At 46.2% G+C, this 25,457-nt stretch overlaps 3 protein-coding genes across 14 annotated transcripts; 1 reads left to right on the plus strand and 2 right to left on the minus strand.

The window, feature by feature from the left end:
• Positions 1–45: 45 nt before the first annotated feature.
• LOC110495419 (histone-binding protein RBBP7) lies at positions 46–5,664 on the minus strand. 2 transcript variants are annotated; one of them, XM_021570659.2, is made up of 12 exons: positions 5,453–5,664; positions 4,939–5,083; positions 4,494–4,642; positions 4,089–4,262; positions 3,744–3,859; positions 3,377–3,537; positions 2,333–2,459; positions 1,753–1,830; positions 1,450–1,526; positions 1,239–1,296; positions 840–950; positions 46–656 (listed from the first exon to the last, which is right to left on the minus strand). In XM_021570659.2, the coding sequence occupies exons 1-12, from the start codon at positions 5,466–5,468 to the stop codon at positions 588–590; spliced, it is 1,281 nt and encodes a 426-aa protein (XP_021426334.1). In that variant the 5' UTR covers positions 5,469–5,664; the 3' UTR covers positions 46–587. The 2 variants fall into 2 exon arrangements, with proteins under 2 accessions (XP_021426334.1, XP_021426332.1); XM_021570657.2 differs by having other exon boundaries at positions 1,450–1,529.
• A 49-nt stretch (positions 5,665–5,713) lies between these two features.
• LOC110495417 (U2 small nuclear ribonucleoprotein auxiliary factor 35 kDa subunit-related protein 2) lies at positions 5,714–12,902 on the plus strand. 10 transcript variants are annotated; one of them, XM_036951515.1, is made up of 13 exons: positions 5,716–5,942; positions 6,161–6,249; positions 6,401–6,467; positions 6,980–7,088; positions 7,236–7,322; positions 7,817–7,855; positions 8,026–8,138; positions 8,445–8,658; positions 8,774–8,829; positions 8,968–9,077; positions 11,192–11,581; positions 11,672–12,252; positions 12,283–12,902. In XM_036951515.1, the coding sequence occupies exons 1-13, from the start codon at positions 5,899–5,901 to the stop codon at positions 12,724–12,726; spliced, it is 2,343 nt and encodes a 780-aa protein (XP_036807410.1). In that variant the 5' UTR covers positions 5,716–5,898; the 3' UTR covers positions 12,727–12,902. The 10 variants fall into 10 exon arrangements, with proteins under 10 accessions (XP_036807411.1, XP_036807410.1, XP_036807414.1 ...); XM_036951519.1 differs by having other exon boundaries at positions 11,672–12,240; positions 12,301–12,902; XM_036951517.1 differs by having other exon boundaries at positions 11,672–11,778; positions 11,821–12,902.
• Positions 12,903–13,025: 123 nt separating this feature from the next.
• LOC118936565 (AP-1 complex subunit sigma-2) lies at positions 13,026–25,402 on the minus strand. Of its 2 annotated transcripts, XM_036951556.1 has the most exons (6): positions 25,048–25,402; positions 24,016–24,194; positions 21,707–21,815; positions 20,380–20,517; positions 15,729–15,737; positions 13,026–15,534 (listed from the first exon to the last, which is right to left on the minus strand). In XM_036951556.1, exons 2-6 carry the CDS (start codon positions 24,192–24,194, stop codon positions 15,487–15,489), a joined length of 483 nt encoding a protein of 160 aa, XP_036807451.1. In that variant the 5' UTR covers positions 25,048–25,402; the 3' UTR covers positions 13,026–15,486. The 2 variants fall into 2 exon arrangements, with proteins under 2 accessions (XP_036807451.1, XP_036807452.1); XM_036951557.1 differs by lacking the exon at positions 15,729–15,737 and having other exon boundaries at positions 25,048–25,401.
• Between the last annotated feature and the right edge of the window lie 55 nt (positions 25,403–25,457).

Genomic DNA, 25,457 nt, shown 5'->3' on the forward strand with positions numbered 1-25,457 from the left:
GGTTTACATTTTCTTAGGTGATTAAAAGAAAACAAATGAACGCACTTAAGTTTAAAAGTTACAAAAAGTACTTTATTGCAATTTATGCACAAAACAAAAAATCCAAAGGTTCAAAATGATTTAGTCACTTGCCTCAAGTCAAAGCAGAAACGATACCAACGGAAATCCTTTTTTGGACAGGAAGAACCCCTGCTTTACCAAGTGCATTTGTTGAACGGTCCACCTGCATGGTTCAGTAGCATTTCACTCAGATGAGTATCCTTTTATAAACAACTTCTATACACTTTGGACCAGTTTCCCGGACAGAGTGCCTAGTCTTGGACTAAGAAGCACAGTCAACTGTGAACATGCTTTTAAGTTAAGAACTACGCTTAAATCTGTGTTCAGGAAACCAGCCTTTTTGTACCTGGTAAGGGCTGCTTGATCACTATATCAAACCAAATCCAGAAGAATGCTTCTATATGGGAAACAGAATGTCTGTCAGGTAGAGCTGGAGGCTACAATGTGAAATACTGTACAAGAGGAGAGAGATGCACCAGGAGGTGGTTGGTGGGTTGGGCTGGGGTAAGGTGGGGTGGAGTAGGCGGTTACGACCCTTGACCCTCCAGCTCTGAAGCAGGGGTGTCAGGCTCCTCATCATTATAGATGTTCTCAGCCTAGAGAAGGAAATTTTTACATCAGTTAAAGGATTTACAATTACTCTAACTGATTTAATAGGAGCAGACTTCTTGAATTATCTTTAAACAACAAAATGTAGACAGAAGTTAAACCACCAGGGTTAAGTTTCTTGAAAGTGCGGAAGCAAACGTGGTACTTTCTTTCAACAACAGTGTACTCACCATTTGCCAAACCTGCATGATGTTATCCTCGGAGACGGAGCAGATGACCCATGGCTCGTTGGGGTTCCATGTGAAATCAGAAATCTTCGCTGTGTGTCCTCCATGGATGAACTGACGAGATAAAACAAGTCCACAGGATGAGTAATATGCCAAAATATAACCTCCCTATAGGCCACCTGTCCCATTGGCTACTCTCCTATCGCTGGTTATTTAAAAGCTCAGGGGTAGGGTTGCAAAAAACTGGCAACTTTCCTAGAAATGTCATGGTTTTCCCAGGATTCCTGGAATTCTGAAAGAACAGGCTGGAAATCCAGGGAATTTCTGGGAAAGTTGACATTTCTACAACCCAACTAAGGAGAGATAAAGGTCATAATTGTGGATGATGGGTCTATCACTCACCAGGAGTTCTGGAGGTCCGTCCTCTGCATCTTCAGCAGACTGTTCCTCTCCGATTTTACTGGGGACCGACGAGACAAAAAAACATTTCAACATCATCCTATCAGACTACAGTGTTGATGAAACACACCCCCCTCCCCCCCAAGAGCAATTCAGCTGAGCAAACGAACCAACAAGGCTAGTCCAGTCAACATGCCCTGTGGTCGGTCTTTACCTGAGATCCCATACGTTCAGCCTTCTATCTGTTCCGCTGGAAGCCAGAATGGTTTCGTTGTGAGGGGACCATTGCACCTGCCAAAGAAGTCAGTAAAGCACTGTCAGTGCAATAAACTCCAGCTCAGCACAACGTCTACGAGGGACACCAACACTTGGAAAAAGAGATGGAAAATCAATGCGACTACCCTGGGTTAAATAAAATAGAAAGTTGAACGGGACACCAACAAAGCCTGGTAACTTATCCAGACTCAATCCTATTGGTTCAGAGGGATTGAGATGTTCACTATTTATGGAGTATTACCTGGAAGATTTCATCCTTGTGCGATTCAAACGAGTGGAGCTTCAGTTTGAGGTTACGCAGATCCCAGAGAGCAACAGTCTGTTACACCAAAAAGAGAAAGAAAACATTTAGTAACGGTAAATATATTAGAACATATTCTTGGGACTACTATCCAGTATGAAATACACTTCCTGGTCATGTGATTTGTGACCTGACCAGTAGGAAATACACTTCCTGGTCATGTGATTTGTGACCTGACCAGTAGGAAATACACTTCCTGGTCATGTGATTTGTGACCTGACCAGTAGGAAATACACTTCCTGGTCATGTGATTTGTGACCTGACCACACCATTGTGCACAACCTTTATTTTACTAGGCAAGTCAGTTAAGAACAAATTCTTATTTTCAATGATGGCCTAGGAACAGTGGGTTAACTGCCTGTTCAGGGGCAGAACGACAGATTTGTACTTTGTCAGCTCGGGGGTTGAACTTGCGGTTACTAGTCCGACGCTCTAACCACTAGGCTACGACACTCAAGCACTTGAGGTGAGACGGACGGACTGATTGTGTTTATCAAAGAAAAGAAAAATGGGTACAGACCTTGTCTGCAGAGCCGGTGGCCAGGATGAACTCGCTGTAGGGGTTGAAGGACAGACAGTTGACCTCTGCAGTGTGGGCGTCCACTGCATGGCTGGGCTTGGACGTGTTGTTGGACCGTGTGTCCCAGCTGAGACAGAGATGTCAAAGGTTAATGACAGGGGTTCCCAAACTTTTTCCCACTTGGGCCCCCCCCTTCCAGCATAGGGGAACATCCCACACCACAGCTATATCTATTGGCACAAGGACTGTTCATGACACCAACTGTTCATACCCCTCTTGATGGAGAAAATTTAAAGTTTAAAGTTTATTTTGTCATGGGATGCAATTAACATTTAGCTGTTTTAAAGCTAATTGTTTTGCAATTCTATACACTTTGCCATATTTAATGTATATTCATGTGAAATGACTGACAAATGACAACAAAATCTATGGGCTAAAAAAAAACTTAAAACATTATCTGACATGGGCTAGTTGATCTGGACATTTCTGACAAGTTATAAATAGCTACGGTATTCAATGACTGGAATAGTGATGATGGACATAGTATAGTGATGATGGACATAGTATAGTGATGATGGACATAGTATAGTGATGATGGACATAGTATAGTGATGATGGACATAGTATAGTGATGATGGACATAGTATAGTGATGATGGACATAGTATAGTGATCATGGACATAGTATAGTGATCATGGACATAGTATAGTGATCATGGACATAGTATAGTGATGAAGGACTGCCCCATTTCAAAACTGCACTTTCTAGTATTACAACGTTCAAGAGTAAGTTTAAAGCCATTCTGAGTTCCTTATAAATAAAAACTGAATTAAGGGATAGACAGTTCAGAGAATCAGATCCTTCCATCCAGTTTTCAAATCACTTTTCCTTTGAGAGATCTTCCTGTGTGGAAAGTTTAAGGCTACACACTGTACATAAAACACACACTGGATGTCATGATTAGTTACAACTTGAAAAGTATCAAAATTGTGTGAAAATACATTGAGAGTAGAAAAATAATAAAAACAGAGAAGGCTCACTCACATCATCAGTTTCTGGTCGTCGGCCACAGAGCCAAACAGTGATTCGTGGAGCAAGTGCCAGGACACGTCCTCCACCACTGCAGTGTGACCGGTGAAGATGGTCTTAGCATCCACTATCTTCCCCTCCTTAGGACCAGCACCAATGTCCCACAGGCAGATCGTCTGCAGATTAAAACACGTCAGTGCACTTCTTAATAACACAATATATAGTAGTTCATATAGCATTTGTCTAGATCTAATGAGTTTGCTTAATAACAATGCAGAAACACTTTCATTTTCAGTGAAAGCCACAATCTAGCTTGAAATTATTAAAAAAACGCACAGGGGAAAGTGGTGTGCTGACGGAGTGTAGAGAGAGAGACACTCACGTGGTCATCAGAAGCACTGAGCAGGTTGCCACTGAGGTTGGGGTTCCAGGACAGGCCGTAGCCCTCCTTCTGGTGGCCCCGCAGGCGCAGGTCTGGGCTGCACTCACCACTGGGATCTATGAGAGGGAGAGACAAGATGGTCGAAAAATGTTAAGACCAGAAAAGGGTCAAATACATATCAAGTTACTACTTTCAGGAACCGGATGCATTTTTTCCTGGTCGGAATCGTTCCAAAAGTGCAGACAAACATTTGAATCACGTCCAATAGCATTTTGATTTGTTTTTTTTAAGAAGCAGTGATCTATTTACCAGATGTGTATCTGTATTGTATCCGTATTGTCTTACCTGGTTTGGAAGGGTGCTTGGTGTAGTCAAAGACCAGTACGTCTGAGGTGGGGGTCTTGGTAGCAATGATGCAGGGGTTCTGAGGCATGTACCTGGCCCGGTTCACTTCACCTTCGTGGTTTATCTTGATCTCAATCTCTATCTTTCCACTCACGGATCCAAAACCTCCAAATTCTGAGGAAGAAATACTGCATATTCAGTATATTTTCTCAAGAGATAAAATGTTCACTGTGCCGATAACATCTTGACTTATAATATGCATAGAAGGCCAGATTCCCAGACACAAAAAACACCTCATGGAAAATGTCTATTAAAATGATTTTTAAATCCGGGACTAGGCTTAATCTGTGTCCGGGAGACCATCGTCAAATGTAGAGAGAAGAGACCATCCTACGATGAACATACCTGCTCCTTTTTCACTGTCGTAGTGGGAAGCATCAAACTGGGCGTCATCGTTGGGGACCTGTACGCTGGCGATCACCAGGTGATTCTGCTCATCTGACGTGTGAGTTCCCAGTACCAGTCTGTGGACCGCATAGTCCTTTCCATCCGGCCTGCACAGAGAGACACATTAAATACTGCCCTTGTGTGTCTGAAGTGGCACACTATTCCCTAGAGTGCACTACTTTTGACAAGAGACCTATAGTCAAAAGTAGTGCACTGCTATGTCAGAAGACACCACATGGCAAAATAACATGCTTTTCTAGACTGAACTAGAATGGCTGACAAGGAAGGCCAGGTTGGTAGAGAGAACAATACAATGTTCAGTATATTAGGTAGGTCAGCACACAGTTTTATGTTGAGCGCAGCAAGAGGAACAGAAATGGTGACGTAGCATTGGCTACTGTACCTGTTGACGTCAGGTAGCCACTGCACAGTGAGACTGGGCCACTCCAGCGCGTGGGTCATCACCAGGTCATAGAGGAAAGGAGTATTCTTCTTCCAGATTTTGTATTCTTCATTGATCACCCGCTCCTCAACTGCATCGTCATACACTTGAACAGTGAAAGAGGCAACACTTACATAAGACTACAATGGACAGTTACTACCAAGGCTAGTGTAACGTTGGGATTTACTGCATTCCTGTACCCTCGGGCCAGTTGTGCCTCATTTGCATGTTACACAAGCAAGCGGGCGGGCTGTCAATGTGAGCTAGATAGCTAATAATTTATTTATCAAAATAAACTATTAGTTAGCTATCTAAATTCTCAACTTATGGAGCACAGATAGTAAACTCAGGTCGAACATATGCAGCCTGTACTGGTTAGCATAGCTAGCTAACAGACCGCACTTTTCATTTGGCTATGCATCCAGCCGCGCACACAAAGCATGCATGAAATGAACCGAGCCCATCAAATCCCTACCTTCTTTATCCGCCATGTTTGGATTTTAGGGGATCCTGCAATTGTAGGTCACCCGTGGGTTTGCCCGAAAGCAAGGTAACTAGGTAGCTATTCTATATTATTCGCAAAAGGCCAAAACACAGCGGAATTTGTTGACCACTCAAAATCCCTCTTTCTTTTATGCGCGCATCCGAGGATGGAGAGCACAGCGCATGCGTTCTCACAATAACGTAGTAACGGCGCGTGCGCAGACATGACCAGGAAGGGATTTATCATCGAACAATCTAAAAATTAATGCGTTCGCTGAACATTTTCGAAGAGAAATGTAAAAGTTTATGGCAACAGTACAACGAAACGATTCATACGGTGCAAGTCATTTTCGTTTGAAACAATTTTGACAAACATTTCAAACGAAGAGGGACATTTTCAACTTTGACCCCTGACGAATTGAATGAGTTTTCTGCAAAATGGCAGCATCAATACCTTCTGCAGTGTCAGCACCCTCATTGGGGTATGTTAAGATAATCGGCGTTAATCTGATGTTGTTATGTCATGTACATTTAATTGATATGCATGGTGGTGCCAAAGAATCACACCGTAGTGCTGTAAGTTATCTAGTTACGGTAGTCAAGTAGATAACTAACGTTAGCAAGCTCGCAGTGACTGTGTTGACAAACACTGAATAAATAGTAACTTAGACAACCCATGCCTCGTTATATTTTCCCACAGTCAAAAACGCAGGGCATCTTTGAAGAAGAAAGAAAGAAGAAAACGAAAACGCCAAGCCCTCGCCAAAGCCCAAATCAGAGAATCTGGTGGTATGTCACAGTGGATATATTTGAAAATCCTACATGATATTCTCTCTACTACTAGCCAGTTGTTTATCAGCATAATTCCTGACGGGGACTATGAATTCTGAATGTCTAACCATCCACTGACGAGCTCTAATTCATCTCCCTAAACACTTAGAAAATGGAGATGATTCTCCACCAGAACAAGATGACGATGAAGAGGAAAGGAAGGCTGAGGAAGAAAGGTAGCAAATATTTCTACAGTTTTAAGTTGATAAGCAATGGCAGTTTTTCCAGGGTCTGTAATATTGTTCCATGTGTCCTGTATTCAAAAAATTGTCAGACTCCAATCAACTGTTCTCTCTGCTACCGCACGGCAAGCGGTACTGGAGCGCCAAGTCTGGGACCTAAAGGCTCCTTAATTAACAGCTTCTACCCCCAAGCCATAAGACTGCTGAACAACCAATCAAATGCCCCCCCCCCCCATCTGTTTTTACACTGCTGCTACTCACTGTTTATTATCCATGCATAGTCACTTTACAAATGACCTGGACTAACCTGTACCCCCACACATTGACTCGGTACTGGTACCCCCTGTGTATAGCCTCGTTATGTAAATATATTGTGTTATGTTTTGATAGTTAAAAAAAACAAACAATTATTGTACTGCATTGTTGGTTAAGGGCTTGTAGGTAAGCATTTTACGGTAACCTGTTGTATTCGGCGCACGTGACAAATAACATTTGATTTGATTCAGACGGCGCCTAGACCAGGAGTGGCTGGAGAGGGAGAGGCTGGCCCAGCAGGAATTCAGACTCCGGTGGGAGAGGGAAGACGCTGCAAGGAAGAGACAGGAGGAAGAGGAGGTACAGAGCTGTCACAATGTAGAATGGCACCCTATTCCCTAAGTTTAACCAGAACTCGGGCCAAAAGAAGTGCACTATAAAGAGAATAGGGTGCCCCCCCCCATGATTCACTGAAATAATGTGTGTACCCGCTTTCCATGTCTGCAGGCGAGGATAAAGCAGGAATGGGAGGCCCAGCAGAGGAGAGAGGAAGAGGAGAAGGAGCAGAAGCAACAGGAGAAGAGAGACAGAGAGGTGAAACGTGCACCAGGAGGATAAACGCACAATGGAAGAGCTACATATCCTCTTCCTTTTGTATTTTGGTCACACAATGGTTTTAACTTAAGAAATATTACACAGTAATGTGTCTTTTGTGTGAGAAAGAAGTGTTTTTGCCTCAGCCATCCACGTTTATCCACGTGTTTTTCCTTAACTGTGATACACGCAAAGACCTTAACTAAGATACACACAAAGAGGGACACTCCTACAGGTCTGTGCTGCCATGGGACAAGGATGTATCTTTTATCTGTGGATTTGTTTCCTCGTGTCTTCTGGTTATTCTCATACTGCTCAGGGACAAAATACACACACACACCTTTGCAGTTCTTATGTCTAGTGTCTTTGTACAAAGGCCTATTTTGTGGCTCGCTTTCAACCGCTGGTAAGAGATTCTTGACTTGCAGTAACAGACATCCAGATATGCCACTGCAGGTTTTCACCAGCCCATCCTATGTTTGCACCATTTATAGGAAGCTGTACAGAAAATGTTGGACCAGGCTGAGAGTCAGGTATGAAAAACACAAACCAAATGCATATTGCATACCAAGTTTATGTTTGGAAAGTAGTCTTGACCGTCTTTGATGGAACATTTTTCTGTAAAGCAGTTAGGTGTTACACAAGGATGAGTTTTGCAATTATTACAGAAACGAACCTATTCTACTTCCTGTTTTGCGTGTAGCTGGAGAATGGGGGTCCCTGGAGAAACCCGGAGGCTCCAGATTTTGGTACGGAGCAAGACCGGGCTAACTGCCCTTTCTTCCTCAAAACTGGAGCCTGCCGCTTCGGCGACAGGTTGGTAATGGTTCTAAATAGGAACACATTTCATTTTTTTATTGTATTTTTATAATTTATATTTTATTATTTGTATTTGTATAACTTTTTGTTTTTAATATTATTACTATTATTATTTGTATTATTATTTTTTAGCTAGGATAGTCCAACACCATTTTCCAGGGAGTCCTGGGAAGTGCATTCTGGTTAATTTTCCTTAAATGAGGCTCATCTTTCAGAATACTGCACAGCACAGTCATTTCTATATCATGTTTTCTTTATATTAGCGTTCAACTAATGAAATCTCCTGCTTACCTGATTGGTCAGGTGCTCTCGTAAGCATGTCCACCCCCCGTCCAGCCCTACTCTGATGATCCGGGGGATGTTTGCGACTTTCGGGATGGACCAGAGGTCACGGGACGACTACGATACAGACGCCTGTCTGGAGCACAGCGAGGAGGAGGTACAACAGCAGTTTGTGGATTTCTACGAGGATGTACTTCCTGAGTTCAGGACTGCTGGCAAGGTGGTGCAGTTTAAGGTGAATATGATGTTTGTCTTGCTGGACTGGAAGGAGCGATTCAATGGAAAGGAGACCTATCCACTCTTGAGGGGCATTGAATCAAACTCCTCTCTCGTTTTGTCTCTGTCTTCAGGTCAGCTGCAACTTTGAGCCACATTTGAGAGGAAATGTTTATGTCCAGTTTGACACGTAAGTGAAGGAAGCAGCTCATGAAAATGGTCTGATAGGTTTTTTGTAGGCGTGGAAACCATGGTGTTTCTCAATTTTGAGTCATCAAGTAGTGTATCTTTTACGGTCTATTTTTCTCTTTGCTGTCTGCGTCTTTAGAGAGGAGCAGTGCAGAGAGGCCTTCGTGATGTTCAATGGAAGATGGTACGCTGGTAAACAGCTCCAGTGTGAGTTCTCTCCTGTCACCAGATGGAAGACTGCTATATGTGGTGAGTGAATGGAACACAAAAGAACCACAATACACCTACCTACACGGATTTGTACAGAATCATGCTAGTCATAAGTCGTGTATATTACCTTTTATTTAACTAGGCAAGTCGGTTAAGAACAAATTAACTGCCTGTTCAAGGGCAGAACGACACATACCTGTACCTTGTCAGCTCGGGGGTTTGAACTTGCAACATTCCGGTTACTAGTCCGACACTCTAACCACTAGGCTACCCTGCCGCCCCTCCACTCTAACCACTAGGCTACCCTGCCGCCCCTCCACTCTAACCACTAGGCTACCCTGCGCCCCTCCACTCTAACCACTAGGCTACCTGCCGCCCCTCCACTCTAACCACTAGGCTACCCTGCCGCCCCTCCACTCTAACCACTAGGCTACCCTGCCGCCCCTCCACTCTAACCACTAGGCTACCCTGCCGCCCCTCCACTCTAACCACTAGGCTACCCTGCCGCCCCTCCACTCTAACCACTAGGCTACCTGCCGCCCCTCCACTCTAACCACTAGGCTACCTGCCGCCCCTCCACTCTAGCCACTAGGCTACCCTGCCGCCCCTCCACTCTAACCACTAGGCTACCTGCTGCCCCTCCACTCTAACCACTAGGCTACCCTGCCGCCCCTCCACTCTAACCACTAGGCTACCCTGCCGCCCCTCCACTCTAACCACTAGGCTACCTGCCGCCCCTCCACTCTAACCACTAGGCTACCTGCCGCCCCTCCACTCTAACCACTAGGCTACCTGCCGCCCCTCCACTCTAACCACTAGGCTACCTGCCGCCCCTCCACTCTAACCACTAGGCTACCCTGCCGCCCCTCCACTCTAACCACTAGGCTACCCTGCCACCCCTCCACTCTAACCACTAGGCTACCTGCCGCCCCTCCACTCTAGCCACTAGGCTACCCTGCCGCCCCTCCACTCTAACCACTAGGCTACCCTGCCGCCCCTCCACTCTAACCACTAGGCTACCTGCCGCCCCTCCACTCTAGCCACTAGGCTACCCTGCCGCCCCTCCACTCTAACCACTAGGCTACCTGCCGCCCCTCCACTCTAGCCACTAGGCTACCCTGCCGCCCCTCCACTCTAACCACTAGGCTACCCTGCCGCCCCTCCACTCTAACCACTAGGCTACCCTGCGCCCCTCCACTCTAACCACTAGGCTACCTGCCGCCCCTCCACTCTAACCACTAGGCTACCCTGCCGCCCCTCCACTCTAACCACTAGGCTACCCTGCCGCCCCTCCACTCTAACCACTAGGCTACCCTGCCGCCCCTCCACTCTAACCACTAGGCTACCCTGCCGCCCCTCCACTCTAACCACTAGGCTACCTGCCGCCCCTCCACTCTAACCACTAGGCTACCTGCCGCCCCTCCACTCTAGCCACTAGGCTACCCTGCCGCCCCTCCACTCTAACCACTAGGCTACCTGCTGCCCCTCCACTCTAACCACTAGGCTACCCTGCCGCCCCTCCACTCTAACCACTAGGCTACCCTGCCGCCCCTCCACTCTAACCACTAGGCTACCTGCCGCCCCTCCACTCTAACCACTAGGCTACCTGCCGCCCCTCCACTCTAACCACTAGGCTACCTGCCGCCCCTCCACTCTAACCACTAGGCTACCTGCCGCCCCTCCACTCTAACCACTAGGCTACCCTGCCGCCCCTCCACTCTAACCACTAGGCTACCCTGCCACCCCTCCACTCTAACCACTAGGCTACCTGCCGCCCCTCCACTCTAGCCACTAGGCTACCCTGCCGCCCCTCCACTCTAACCACTAGGCTACCCTGCCGCCCCTCCACTCTAACCACTAGGCTACCTGCCGCCCCTCCACTCTAGCCACTAGGCTACCCTGCCGCCCCTCCACTCTAACCACTAGGCTACCTGCCGCCCCTCCACTCTAGCCACTAGGCTACCCTGCCGCCCCTCCACTCTAACCACTAGGCTACCCTGCCGCCCCTCCACTCTAACCACTAGGCTACCTGCCGCCCCTCCACTCTAGCCACTAGGCTACCCTGCCGCCCCTCCACTCTAACCACTAGGCTACTCTGCCGCCCCATATCATTAAGACCCTGGTATTTGTTTGATTGCTGTGATCCTCCACAGGTTTGTTCGACCGACAGAAGTGTCCGAAAGGAAAGCACTGCAACTTCCTGCACGTGTACCGTAACCCTGGAAACGAGTTCTGGGAGGCGGACAGGGACCTGCACATGTCCCCCGACCGGGGAGGAGGGGGTAACGGGTCTTTCGCTGGGGGCCGGTTCTCTGAGAGGAGTAACCGCTCCTCGTGGACCGAGAGGTCACAGAGCCGACGGGGGGAGAGGAGCAGGAGGAGTAGGAGCAGGGAGAGCAGAATAGCCCAAAGGAGAGAGAGTCTTCAGAGTGACAGGTCTTGGACCAGTCGTACCAGCACAAGACTCAGGTCGAGGAGTAGGGACAGAGAAAGGAGAGACAGGAGCAGAGATAGGAGGGACAGAGGCAGGAGCAGGGACAGAGGCAGGAGCAGGGACAGAGGCAGGAGCAGGGACAGAGGCAGGAGCAGGGACAGAGGCAGGAGCAGGGACAGAGACCGGAGCAGGGACAGAGACCGGCGGGATGGGAGCAGAGACCGAGATGGGAGCAAGAGAGAGGGGTGGAGGGGTTCACCCACAGAGGCTAGTAGGGGGAGATCCAGATCAGCCAGCCCTGGAGAGTTCTCTAAGAGGAAGAGACAGGGGAGCAGGAGCCCTGGAGAGTCCTCTAAGAGGAAGAGACAGGGGAGCAGGAGCCCTGGAGAGTCCTCTAAGAGGAAGAGACAGGGGAGCAGGAGCCCTGGAGAGTCCTCTAAGAGGAAGAGACAGGGGAGCAGGAGCCCTGGAGAGTCCTCTAAGAGGAAGAGACGGGGGAGCAGGAGCCCTGGGAAAACATCCCAAAAAGACAAGCAGCCAGCCAACGACAGCAGCGACACAGCTCCATCACGCCACAAACACTCCAAAAAAAGCAAAAAGAAGAAGAGCAAGAGGAGGAAACCCAAGAGGGACAAAAAGAGCCAGTCGGCTGGGGGTCAGAGTTCATCTGCAGAGTCGGGGAAGGAGTCTTGGGACGAGGAGAAACCCTCTCCAAACCTTGTAGACAGCAGTACACGGACTCCTCATGAGGTAGACAACACTACCCAGGAGACTGTGGATGTAGACAGCAGTACACGGACTCCTCATGAGGTAGACAACACTACCCAGGGGACTGTGGATGTAGACAACACTACCCAGGGGACTGTGGATGTAGACAACACTACCCAGGGGACTGTGGATGTAGACAACACTTCCCAGGAGACTGCTAGGGTAAATGCCATACTTAGTCTCATGTTGTCTGAGTCTCTTGATAATGCCAATGCAGTCACTTCAGACATACAGACCCAGGTCAAGGAGGAGCCTGAGGATCCCTGTCCACCTATTGTCCCCTCTCCTAGCCCTGGGGATGTGGACATCGCTCAGACTCCTGGGGCCACTGACAACAGTACTCCTGAGGCAAACGCACTCTCCCCAGACCTCCATAGTATCTTCCTCAAGCAGGAGTATCCCTCTCTACCCAGTGTGCCTGAAGAGGAATGTGAACAGGATGGACCTGAGACGCTGCCTGATTCCCCCGACGATGATGAACCATAGCGGAATTAAATGTGTTCTGTATGGACTTCACCATGACTGCTATGGCCATTTTGAAGCGTACACTGTTTATGCATGGACTGTTTTCAATCTTCACCAATGCACTGCTCGACCTAGCTTTCACAAATGTTAGTTTGTTCCAAATGTAAGATGTGACAATTAAATGTTTTTATACATTATGTGTATTTTTATTGCCAAAAGTAACTCGAGAGCATTTGCTCTTTGACCTAAAATTGAACCTTGTTTCTTCCACACACTTGACATTTTCTGTGAAAAAAAAAGGCCAGGCAAAACAACCATTCTGCTAATCCATAGACATTTATTGTTTTAATGATTTACCGTATTTGAGAGAACTGAAGTAGTGACAGTAGTCTGTGTAAAATAAAGGCAATACTTTGAAATGATTCATAATGTACACAGGAGCAAGACATGGTGCCCTATTCCCTATATAGTGCACTTCTTCATAGGCTCTGGCCAAAAGTAGTGCACTATGTAGGGAATAGGGTGCCATTTGGGATGTTCACCACAGTTAAAGAGCAAACACAGTACAAGCTGAAAGAGAACATTAAAATGTCTTAACAGGACACCATTCTGGTCATTGGTAAAGGAGCAGTCTGTACGGTAGACAGGGAATTGCAACAGGTTTTAGGCTTCTTTAACCAATGGTTTTTTGTAAACAATTCATTAACTGGTCATGTCCGTGTGCACTTACCACAGGCAGTGATATAGTGGGAGTACCTCATGATTTGTGCTTCAATTGTCACAACCTTCCTCAATAACAAGTAGCCTGTTATGATTCAACTAGAATATTCCAGTTTCACGATCACTTCATGAACAGAACCAGGCTACGAATCAAGTGCCCTAAATGCATTTTCATTGACAGTTAAAACATTGTGTGACGAAGAGAAGTTCGATTAGTAACAGAATCCCTTTTTGTTCATTTTCACTAGTGTTACTCTTCCCTTGTCTTTTAAAGCATGCAGAGTGGGCGGAGTTACTCTTCCCTTGCCTTTTAAAGCATGCAGAGTGGGCGGAGTTACTCTTCCCTTGCCTTTTAAAGCATGCAGAGTGGGCGGAGTTACTCTTCCCTTGCCTTTTAAAGCATGCAGAGTGGGCGGAGTCCCCAGTGTTACTCTTCCCTTGCCTTTTAAAGCATGCAGAGTGGGCGATGTTACTCTTCCCTTGCCTTATTAAGCATGCAGAGTGGGCGGTGTTACTCTTCCCTTGCCTTTTAAAGCATGCAGAGTGGGCGGAGTTACTCTTCCCTTGCCTTTTAAAGCATGCAGAGTGGGCGGAGTCCCCAGTGTTACTCTTCCCTTGTCTTTTAAAGCATGCAGAGTGGGCGGAGTCCCCGGTGTTACTTTTCCCTTGCCTTTTAAAGCATGCAGAGTGGGCGGAGTCCCCAGTGTTACTCTTCCCTTGCCTTTTAAAGCATGCAGAGTGGGCGGAGTCCCCGGTGTTACTCTTCCCTTGCCTTTTAAAGCATGCAGAGTGGGCGGAGTACCCAGTGTTACTCTTCCCTTGCCTTTTAAAGCATGCAGAGTGGGCGGAGTCCCCAGTGTTACTCTTCCCTTGCCTTTTAAAGCATGCAGAGTGGGCGGAGTCCCCGGTGTTACTCTTCCCTTGCCTTTTAAAGCATGCAGAGTGGGCGGAGTCCCCAGTGTTACTCTTCCCTTGCCTTTTAAAGCATGCAGAGTGGGCGGAGTACCCAGTGTTACTCTTCCCTTGCCTTTTAAAGCATGCAGAGTGGGCGGTGTTACTCTTCCCTTGCCTTTTAAAGCATGCAGAGTGGGCGGAGTCCCCGGTGTTACTCTTCCCTTGCCTTTTAAAGCATGCAGAGTGGGCGGAGTCCCCAGTGTTACTCTTCCCTTGCCTTTTAAAGCATGCAGAGTGGGAGGAGTCCCCAGTGTTACTCTTCCCTTGCCTTTTAAAGCATGCAGAATGGGAGAAGTCCCAGGTGTGTTTGTGCTGTCTTCCCGACTGAACATATTGAACGACACAGGAGGTAGCAAGACAGCACAAAGATCCGGGACTCAGGCTATACAGAGCAAGGCTTGGGTCAATTCCATGTAAATTCAGGAATACACTGATATTCCAATGCACATTTCCTTCAATGATTTTCAATGAGTAAAAAGTGTAAATTGGTTTACTTTCTGAATTGATAGGAATTTAAATAGAATTGACCCCAACCCTGAGAGAGCACATATTTTCCCCCTAAACACCACTTATCTTCAAAACCATCTGATTATAACACAGTGTTCTTTGGTCAAAACAATGAAAGAATGAACATGAATACTTTTAAACTGTAACACTTCTTTAAAAATACTGACGTCGTTTTGCTTTCTTTTCACTTGTGAACATCCCATCTAAGTAAAAATGGGGTTTCTTAACTCTTTATGATATACTTTGAATTGTTTTAAATTCTCTAGACGAGACTGGAGTTAAAGTGGCCGTCACGGACATGTCATGTTCCACAGAAACACGGACTTAAGGAAGGTGGGTGAGATTTCAGTTATTACTGGTGTAGTTTGTGGCCACTGGCTGCATATACCCCAGGGGTTTCAAAAGGTGAGTGTTTGACGAGGCACAACAACAAAAAAAGGAACAGACAGTTGGCACAAGTATCATTAACAACATGATAAGAGTTTTAGTACAAGACAACACTACAGCACATTAAAAGGTGCGAGAACAAGATGTTTGGGCCCCCCGTGAAGAGAGAGAGAGTAAAGAGAGGGAGATAGTTGGGGCAGTGATGGAGGGAGTTTATGTCAGGCCAATCTCCTCCAGGACACTCCGTGGGGCTTCAGCTTCCTAAAGGAGGGAGGGAACAGACAAGAGGATAGTTGAGAAGGATAAGACACTGTAGTCAGTCTGAAGATGGACCAGTTTGATTGGTTTATGGAGTGCATACAAGAAACAGGTGTTCGAAGCCTAAATGCAATGACTTGAGTAACTGCTCCAACGCCACGATTAAATAAAGCATAGCAGGTAGATGTAACACTTACTTTGGCATCCTAGCAGGAGGTGAAGCACGGAGAGAGAGAGAAAAGCACTGTTTGAATACAACTGACCGCTAGACCAGCTGGTGTAAATCAGAGGAGGCTGCTGAGGGGAGGACGGCTCATAATAAATGGCTGCAATGGAGCGAATGGAAGGGTATCAAACCATGTGGGGCGGCAGGGTAGCCTAGTGGTTAGAACGTTGGGCTAATAATCGGAAGGTTGCAAGTTCAAATCCCTGAGCTGACTGTCGTTCTGCCCCTGAACAGGCAGTTAAGCCACTGTTCCTAGGCCGTCATTGAAAATAATAATTTGTTCTTAACTGACTTGCCTAGTTAAATATATATATATATATATTTTTTTAAATAGTTTGATACCGTTCCACTGATTCCGCTCCAGACATTACCACGAGCCCGTCCTCCCCAATTAAGGTGCCACCAGCCTCCTGTGGTCCAAATGAGCAATAAAGGAAAGGCACAAAATGTCCAATCCAGACATGAGTTGTGGCTTCAAAAATTGCGCTGTTAACAAGGTATTTAATCAATAATAGCTCCGACACATAGGTAGGATTGTCGGTATGTTTGCCTGCCGACAGTACTTAGCACCTCCGAACAAGAGTGGTCACACAGCGAAGTCCTCAGCCTCGTTAAAATACTCCAAACCAGAAGATGGCAATAGCGTTGTTTGGCAATTGATGTTTGTGTGTGTTAATTTACTGTCTAGTCAATGTTAGCTAGCTGCATTAGCGTTGCAGAATGCCCTTCTTGATACTAGTCAGATGGCCACAGCCATATTTTTTCTCCATAATCGCATACAGCCCATAGATAGACTTTTAGCTAGCTGGCATCATAAGCTAAATGGTTAGCATGATTCGCTAGCTAGCTAGGTAGGTAAAGGGTCTCTAGGCAGCTGCTTCGTGAAAACAGATCCATTGCGAGTTAATGACGTCACTAGCGACAGTGGCCAGATAGCTAGGTTGGTAAAGGGTCTCTAGGCAGCCGCTTCGTGAAAACTGATCCATTGCGAGTTAATGATGTCACTAGCGACAGTGGCCAGATAGCTAGGTTGGTAAAGGGTCTCTAGGCAGCTGCTTCGTGAAAACTGATCCATTGCGAGTTAATGACGTCACTAGCGACAGTGGCCAGATAGCTAGGTTGGTAAAGGGTCTCTAGGCAGCTGCTTCGTGAAAACTGATCCATTGCGAGTTAATGACGTCACTAGCGACAGTGGCCAGATAGCTAGGTTGGTAAAGGGTCTCTAGGCAGCCCCTTTGTGAAAACTGATCCATTGCGAGTTAATGATGTCACTAGCGACAGTGGCCAGATAGCTAGGTTGGTAAAGGGTCTCTAGGCAGCTGCTTCGTGAAAACTGATCCATTGCGAGTTAATGACGTCACTAGCGACAGTGGCCAGATAGCTAGGTTGGTAAAGGGTCTCTAGGCAGCTGCTTCGTGAAAACTGATCCATTGCGAGTTAATGACGTCACTAGCGACAGTGGCCAGATAGCTAGGTTGGTAAAGGGTCTCTAGGCAGCTGCTTCGTGAAAACTGATCCATTGCGAGTTAATGACGTCACTAGCGACAGTGGCCAGATAGCTAGGTTGGTAAAGGGTCTCTAGGCAGCCGCTTTGTGAAAACTGATCCATTGCGAGTTAATGATGTCACTAGCGACAGTGGCCAGATAGCTAGGTTGGTAAAGGGTCTCTAGGCAGCTGCTTCGTGAAAACTGATCCATTGCGAGTTAATGACGTCACTAGCGACAGTGGCCAGATAGCTAGGTTGGTAAAGGGTCTCTAGGCAGCTGCTTCGTGAAAACTGATCCATTGCGAGTTAATGACGTCACTAGCGACAGTGGCCAGATAGCTAGGTAGGTAAAGGGTCTCTAGGCAGCTGCTTCGTGAAAACTGATCCATTGCGAGTTAATGACGTCACTAGCGACAGTGGCCAGATAGCTAGGTTGGTAAAGGGTCTCTAGGCAGCCGCTTCGTGAAAACAGATCCATTGCGAGTTAATGACGTCACTAGCGACAGTGGCCAGATAGCTAGGTTGGTAAAGCATTCAGTGTTGTGAGCATGGTGCCGCACTTGCCGCCTCATTAGTTTCATATGATGTGTATGACCGCCAGGCCCAGTTAGTAAGCTAACAAATAGATGGGTTGATGGGTTGTTTAGCAGAGACGTGGTCGGCTTAGATTGGTCTTTTGTCTGAATAAGCAGGTTTTACCACTAGCCAAGCTTGTTCTGGGAGAGCGAGATCGTTCTTTTTTTTTTATTAGACTGTTGACAACATGTAAACTATATTTCAATGTTTATTGAAAACATAAATAAAAACGTTTGTCTCTCAAACACAAAGGGTGTCCGTAACGCGCTTTGGTGACGGCATTTCACTTCCGTGGTTATAAAATACATTTTTACCAAGACAAATATGATTCTTCCTATTCTGAATCGTTCAGTGGGTTCTTTCCTCTAACATATCACTAACGCTATATCGAAGAAGTCGGATATCGTAACCTAATTACATCCCATAATAAGCACCGAGCTCTGGTGACAGAACGAGATTGAACTGGTTGAAACGAGGCCCCCACTACTCCATCGTTGCCATCTGACCATCCAGAATCACCACACACAGCCTTTGGGTCCCATTGAAGAGCTCGCATCGTTTCTGTGACGTTGTTAGCCAAGCCTTGTATAAACTAGTAAACATTATCAGACCTAAAACACAAATCATCCTTCCTCAAGCACAGACTCTTCAGCTAGACGTAGAAGATAGAAAGACTGGAAAAGTACCCCCCCCCCCCCCAAAGTATGATGAGGCTCTATAGTTTTAGTTGGAACAATTTTGATGAAAAGGGTGGATTAGACTGGAAAAGTACCCCCCCCCCAGTCAGATTCTCCAGTGTTTCATGCTGATGGTAGTCATGAATGAGAGCTGAATAGTGAGTGAAGCCCTCTTTATGAACAGAGGCAGTGAGAGCTCAGGCAGCCAACCCTGGGGAGGTTCCCATAGCTCAGTCATGTGGATGCAGGTAGTGAGAGCTCAGACAGCCAACCCTGGGGAGGTTCCCATAGCTCAGTCATGTGGATGCAGGCGGTAGGAGTGCCTGGAATAACAATGCCACCAACAGGCTGCCAGACGAATAACATTAGCCTAAATACAGCAGTACTATAGACAATCACTTTTAACACAAAACTAAACAAGTCAAGAATGACATATAGGAATCAGAGAGATGGAGAGAGAAAAAGGCCATAACACCAACTCATCTAGGACATAGCCCAGTGATGTCAACACTACACCATCTCATCTAGAACATAGCCCAGTGATGTCAACACTACACCAACTCATCTAGGACATAGCCCAGAGATGTCATCACTACACCAACTCATCTAGGACATAGCCCAGAGATGTCATCACTACACCAACTCATCTAGGACATAGCCCAGAGATGTCATCATAGCCCAGAGATGTCCTCATAGCACCAACTCATCTAGGACATAGCCCAGAGATGTCATCATTACACCAACTCATCTAGGACATAGCCCAGAGATGTCATCATTACACCAACTCATCTAGGACATAGCCCAGAGATGTCATCATTACACCAACTCATCTAGGACATAGCCCAGAGATGTCATCATTACACCAACTCATCTAGGACATAGCCCAGAGATGTCATCACTACACCAACTCATCTAGGACATAGCCCAGAGATGTCATCATTACACCAACTCATCTAGGATATAGCCCAGAGATGTCATCACTACACCAACTCATCTAGGACATAGCCCAGAGATGTCATCATTACACCAACTCATCTAGGACATAGCCCAGCGATGTCATCATAGCCCAGAGATGTCCTCATAGCACCAACTCATCTAGGACATAGCCCAGAGATGTCATCATAGCCCAGAGATGTCATCATTACACCAACTCATCTAGGACATAGCCCAGAGATGTCATCATTACACCATCTCATCTAGGATATAGCCCAGAGATGTCATCATTACACCAACTCATCTAGGACATAGCCCAGAGATGTCCTCATTACACCATCTCATCTAGGATATAGCCCAGAGATGTCATCATTACACCAACTCATCTAGGACATAGCCCAGAGATGTCATCATTACACCAACTCATCTAGGACATAGCCCAGAGATGTCATCATTACACCAACTCATCTAGGACATAGCCCAGAGATGTCATCATTACACCAACTCATCTAGGACATAGCCCAGAGATGTCATCATTACACCAATTCATCTAGGACATAGCCCAGAGATGTCATCATAGCCCAGAGATGTCATCATTACACCAACTCATCTAGAACATAGCCCAGAGATGTCATCATAGCCCAGAGATGTCATCATAACACCAACTCATCTAGGATATAGCCCAGAGATGTCATCATTACACCAACTCATCTAGGACATAGCCCAGAGATGTCATCATAGCCCAGAGATGTCATCATAGCCCAGAGATGTCATCATAGCCCAGAGATGTCATCATAGCCCAGAGATGTCATCATTACACCAACTCATCTAGGACATAGCCCAGAGATGTCATCATTACACCATCTCATCTAGGACATAGCCCAGAGATGTCATCATAGCCCAGAGATGTCATCATTACACCAACTCATCTAGGACATAGCCCACATACCTCCTGCAGCAGGTCTGCCTGCTCTATAGCCTTCAGTACGTTCTTCTTGGAGGTCTCCTGAGCCTCTCCTCCTAGCAGGAACTCATCCAGGATGAAGTAGGCCTTCTCAAAGTTAAAGATGATGTCCAGCTCACACACCTGACATGGAGACAGACAGACGAGGGAACACATTGGAAGATTATTTTTCCTAGTCCAACATATTTACTCCAAATGGTAAACCCATTTGAACAGCTCCATCAGACACAGGAACAACCAGACCCTGTTCCAATAACAACATGTATACTTCTTCCCTGTCTTACAGATCTGATCATTTGGATAGGCGTTAAGCAATGGTGCTTTAACATAATGGCCACTGTCATGATCACCAACAGGACCACTGAGAGAACAGTATGGCCACTGTCATGATCACCAACAGGACCACTGAGAGAACAGTATGGCCACTGTCATGATCAACAACAGGACCACTGAGAGAACAGTATGGCCACTGTCATGATCACCAACAGGACCACTGAGAGAACAGTATGGCCACTGTCATGATCACCAACAGGACCACTGAGAGAACAGTATGGCCACTGTCATGATCACCAACAGGACCACTGAGAGTACAGTATGGCCACCGTCATGAACACCAACAGGACCACTGAGAGAACAGTATGGCCACTGTCATGATCACCAACAGGACCACTGAGAGAACAGTATGGCCACTGTCATGATCACCAACAGGACCACTGAGAGAACAGTATGGCAACTGTCATGATCACCAACAGGACCACTGAGAGAACAGTATGGCCACTGTCATGATCACCAACAGGACCACTGAGAGAACAGTATGGCCACTGTCATGATCACCAACAGGACCACTGAGAGAACAGTATGCCCACTGTCATGATTACCAACAGGGCCACTGAGAGAACAGTATGGCCACTGTCATGATCACCAACAGGGCCACTGAGAGAACAGTATGGCCACTGTCATGATTACCAACAGGGCCACTGAGAGAACAGTATGGCCACTGTCATAAACACAGATAACAATATGGCCACTGTCATGAACAATATGGCCACTGTCATGAACACCAACACGACCACAGAACACTATGGCCACTGTCATGAACACCAACAGGACCACTGAGAGAACAGTATGGCAACTGTCATGAACACAGAGAACAATATGGCCACTGTCATGAACACCAACAGGACCACTGAGAGAACAGTATGGCAACTATCATGAACACCAACAGGACCACTGAGAGAACAGTATGGCAACTATCATGAACACCAACAGGACCACTGAGAGAACAGTAGCTGTGTGAAATATGAAGACTCACACTGCCAAAGTACTTATCCAGCAGCTCTACGTATCTGTGGATGATCTCCAGCGTGATGAGCTCATTGTCTTGATCTTCCACCGCACAGCAGAAATACAGGCTGGCGTATCTGGAAGACAGGATAACACAGGGATAAACAACAGAAATACAGACTGGAAGACAGGATAACACAGGGATAAACAGCAGAAATACAGGCTGGCGTATCTGGAAGACAGGATAACACAGGGATAAACAACAGAAATACAGACTGGAAGACAGGATAACACAGGGATAAACAACAGAAATACAGACAGGATAACAGGATAACACAGGGATAAACAACAGAAATACAGACAGGATAACAGGATAACACAGGGATAAACAACAGAAATACAGACTGGAGGACAGGATAACACAGGGATAAACAACAGAAATACAGACAGGATAACAGGATAACACAGGGATAAACAACAGAAATACAGACTGGAGGACAGGATAACACAGGGATAAACAACAGAAATACAGACAGGATAACAGGATAACACAGGGATAAACAACAGAAATACAGACTGGAGGACAGGATAACACAGGGATAAACAACAGAAATACAGACTGGAAGACAGGATAACACAGGGATAAACAACAGAAATACAGACAGGATAACAGGATAACACAGGGATAAACAACAGAAATACAGACTGGAGGACAGGATAACACAGGGATAAACAACAGAAATACAGACTGGAAGACAGGATAACACAGGGATAAACAACAGAAATACAGACTGGAGGACAGGATAACACAGGGATAAACAACAGAAATACAGACTGGAAGACAGGATAACACAGGGATAAGGAGCAGAAATACAGACTGGAGGACAGGATAACACAGGGATAAACAACAGAAATACAGACTGGAAGACAGGATAACACAGGGATAAACAACAGAAATACAGACTGGAAGACAGGATAACACAGGGATAAACAACAGAAATACAGACTGGTGTATCTGGATAACAGGATAACACAGGGATAAACAACAGAAATACAGACAGGATAACAGGATAACACAGGGATAAACAACAGAAATACAGACTGGAGTATCTGGAGGACAGGATAACACAGGGATAAACAACAGAAATACAGACTGGAAGACAGGATAACACAGGGATAAACAACAGAAATACAGACAGGATAACAGGATAACACAGGGATAAACAACAGAAATACAGACTGGAGTATCTGGAGGACAGGATAACACAGGGATAAACAACAGAAATACAGACTGGAAGACAGGATAACACAGGGATAAACAACAGAAATACAGACTGGAAGACAGGATAACACAGGGATAAACAACAGAAATACAGACAGGATAACAGGATAACACAGGGATAAACAGCAGAAATACAGACAGGATAACAGGATAACACAGGGATAAACAACAGAAATACAGACTGGAGGACAGGATAACACAGTGATAAACAACAAAGGCACTAACCTTGGGCCACATTCTGACAAACATACTTTCGTTCAGCAGGGATAATAATGAATAACAAAAGCATCAGATGGCCTTCACCATTCTGAGAATGAGTGCTGTAACAAAATGGCCCCCTGACTGAAAACAAAACTGTAAGGGTGCCTCCCTAGCAGCAAAGTCTTATTGAAAACCAACCTTCTAAACCTTGGCACAAGTATAGTGGTTTGAGACTATACTACAATTTAGTTGTCAAAACTGCCAATTTCAGGAAGTAAAAACTTTAACAAAGATTGTGAAATTCCCTTCCTGAATTGACCTCAACACTATCAGATGGAGTCCACATTTCCCTCGTCTGTCTGTCTTGTAGATGATATTAAGGTCCCTCCACTCCAGGAAGGAGCTCATCATTTCCCACCATTAACGCTCTTGTCTGTCTGTCTTGTAGATGATATTAAGGTCCCTCCACTCCAGGAAGGAGCTCATCATTTCCCACCATTAACGCCCATGTCTGTCTGTCTTGTAGATGATATTAAGGTCCCTCCACTCCAGGAAGGAGCTCATCATTTCCCACCATTAACGCCCATGTCTGTCTGTCTTGTAGATGATATTAAGGTCCCTCCACTCCAGGAAGGAGCTCATCATTTCCCACCATTAACGCCCATGTCTGTCTGTCTTGTAGATGATATTAAGGTCCCTCCACTCCAGGAAGGAGCACATCATTTCCCACCATTAACGCCCATGTCTGTCTGTCTGTCTGTCTTGTAGATGATATTAAGGTCCCTCCACTCCAGGAAGGAGCTCATCATTTCCCACCATTAACACCCTCGTCTGTCTGTCTGTCTGTCTCTGACCTCTTGTAGACGATCTTGAGGTCCCTCCACTCCAGGAAGGAACACATCTTGGGCTTACGGGCTAGAATGGTCTGGACCAGGTCCCTGGAGATCTTCTTCCTCTCTTTGTCCGACAGGGGAACATACCACTTCTGCAGCCGCAGCTTACCCTGCCGACTGAACAGCAGCATGAACTGCATCTGGTGGGAGGGAGGAGAAGAGGACAGAGGAGAGGAGAACGAATGAGAGGAGGGTAGAGGAGAGGACAGGGGGGAGAACAGAGGAGGGAGGGGGATGGGGTGGAGAGGAGAGGAGGGAGAGGGGATGGGGCGAGGAGAGAAAGGGAGAATGATAGGGGACAGAGGAGAGGGAAGGAGGAAGGTGAGAGGAGATATGAGAGGAGGATAGAGGAGAGGACAGGGGGAAGGACAGAGGAGGGAGGGGGATGGGGTGGAGAGGAGAGGAGAGGAGAGGTGAGAAAGGGAGAATGATAGAGATATGAGAGGAGACAAGGATCAATACAAGTGTAACAGAGGTGGTTCGGTGGGCTTTAGCTCATCGGGATGATTCCGTCTTCAGGCACACAAGAGACTTGAACCCAGGCTGTTCAGTAAAGTGATACAATACAGAGGCACGGTGAGGGTGTATGTTGGAGCAAGGAGGTAAAGTAGCCAAACATAAATGGTAGTTTGCTTACATAGCTAGTGAAAGGTCTTCTCCATAGTCAAGACCTCATATGGTCTTCTCTGTCTAACTATCTAGCCAACTGAGGATTTGCCTATCAAAACACAGACATTTCCCAGTCATATAACTAGTTAGCCTAGTTGTTGTTAGTTATGTAGCTTATGGCCCTCAGTATATCCATCAAATTTGAGTGTAAAGCTAGCTCAGAGATGGGTGGCTAGCGCTAGCAGCTAACATGCACAGTAAGGATGTCTAGCTAGCTACTTTTTCAATGGCTTTTTGTGGACATGATCAGAAGCACAGGACGCTTTTTCGTTCAACATGTGCAATTGCAACGACTGGCCAAACAAATAAGGAGGTAAAACGTACCTTTATCTTGATTGTTGACTCAAAAACACTATGAATTGCAGATTCAAATCTATCCAACAGAAATGTGCAGTCCACCCAGTGAAGTCGAGCGTTCAGCGGGGATGCAGTTAGATCTATTTTGATTGGTTAACACATCTACTGTCCGGATTTTTGATTGGCTTAAAAATTCCGTTATTCCAGCCCTTGTTTACTATGCCTGCAGAATGTAAATGGACAAGGTGGGGTCGCACTGTTATCAATCAAAGTATTCTGAAAATATGAAAATATTAGATTGAACAGAATGATGCCGAGGTGATACAAAGACCACACGAAGTAAAAGAGAAAGCAAAGCCGAAAACAAATCAGGCACCCTTTGTTGGTTTAAATCTAGATCTATGTTATGTTAAAAAAAATAACAGATTCTAACAATA

Source organism: Oncorhynchus mykiss, chromosome 18, assembly GCF_013265735.2.
Source record: "Oncorhynchus mykiss isolate Arlee chromosome 18, USDA_OmykA_1.1, whole genome shotgun sequence".
Taxonomy (NCBI): domain Eukaryota; kingdom Metazoa; phylum Chordata; class Actinopteri; order Salmoniformes; family Salmonidae; genus Oncorhynchus; species Oncorhynchus mykiss.

Excerpts from the sequence above, each read along its gene's own strand:
- LOC110495419 (XM_021570657.2), bottom strand. Across the intron at positions 1,530-1,752 it reads ACAAGGATGAAATCTTCCAG|CAGGTGCAATGGTCCCCTCA; the intron begins GTAATACTCCAT and ends TGACTTCTTTGG. Across the intron at positions 1,297-1,449 it reads CTGAACGTATGGGATCTCAG|TAAAATCGGAGAGGAACAGT; the intron begins GTAAAGACCGAC and ends GTCGGTCCCCAG.
- LOC110495417 (XM_036951513.1), top strand. The coding sequence starts at position 5,899 with ATGGCAGCATCAATACCTTCTGCAGTGTCAGCACCCTCATTGGG. Across the intron at positions 9,078-11,191 it reads ATGGAAGACTGCTATATGTG|GTTTGTTCGACCGACAGAAG; the intron begins GTGAGTGAATGG and ends GATCCTCCACAG. Across the intron at positions 11,582-11,671 it reads AGGCAGGAGCAGGGACAGAG|ACCGGCGGGATGGGAGCAGA; the intron begins GCAGGAGCAGGG and ends GCAGGGACAGAG.
- LOC118936565 (XM_036951556.1), bottom strand. The coding sequence starts at position 24,194 with ATGCAGTTCATGCTGCTGTTCAGTCGGCAGGGTAAGCTGCGGCTGCAG. Across the intron at positions 21,816-24,015 it reads CTCAAGATCGTCTACAAGAG|ATACGCCAGCCTGTATTTCT; the intron begins GTCAGAGACAGA and ends CCTGTCTTCCAG. Across the intron at positions 20,518-21,706 it reads TGGATAAGTACTTTGGCAGT|GTGTGTGAGCTGGACATCAT; the intron begins GTGAGTCTTCAT and ends TCTCCATGTCAG.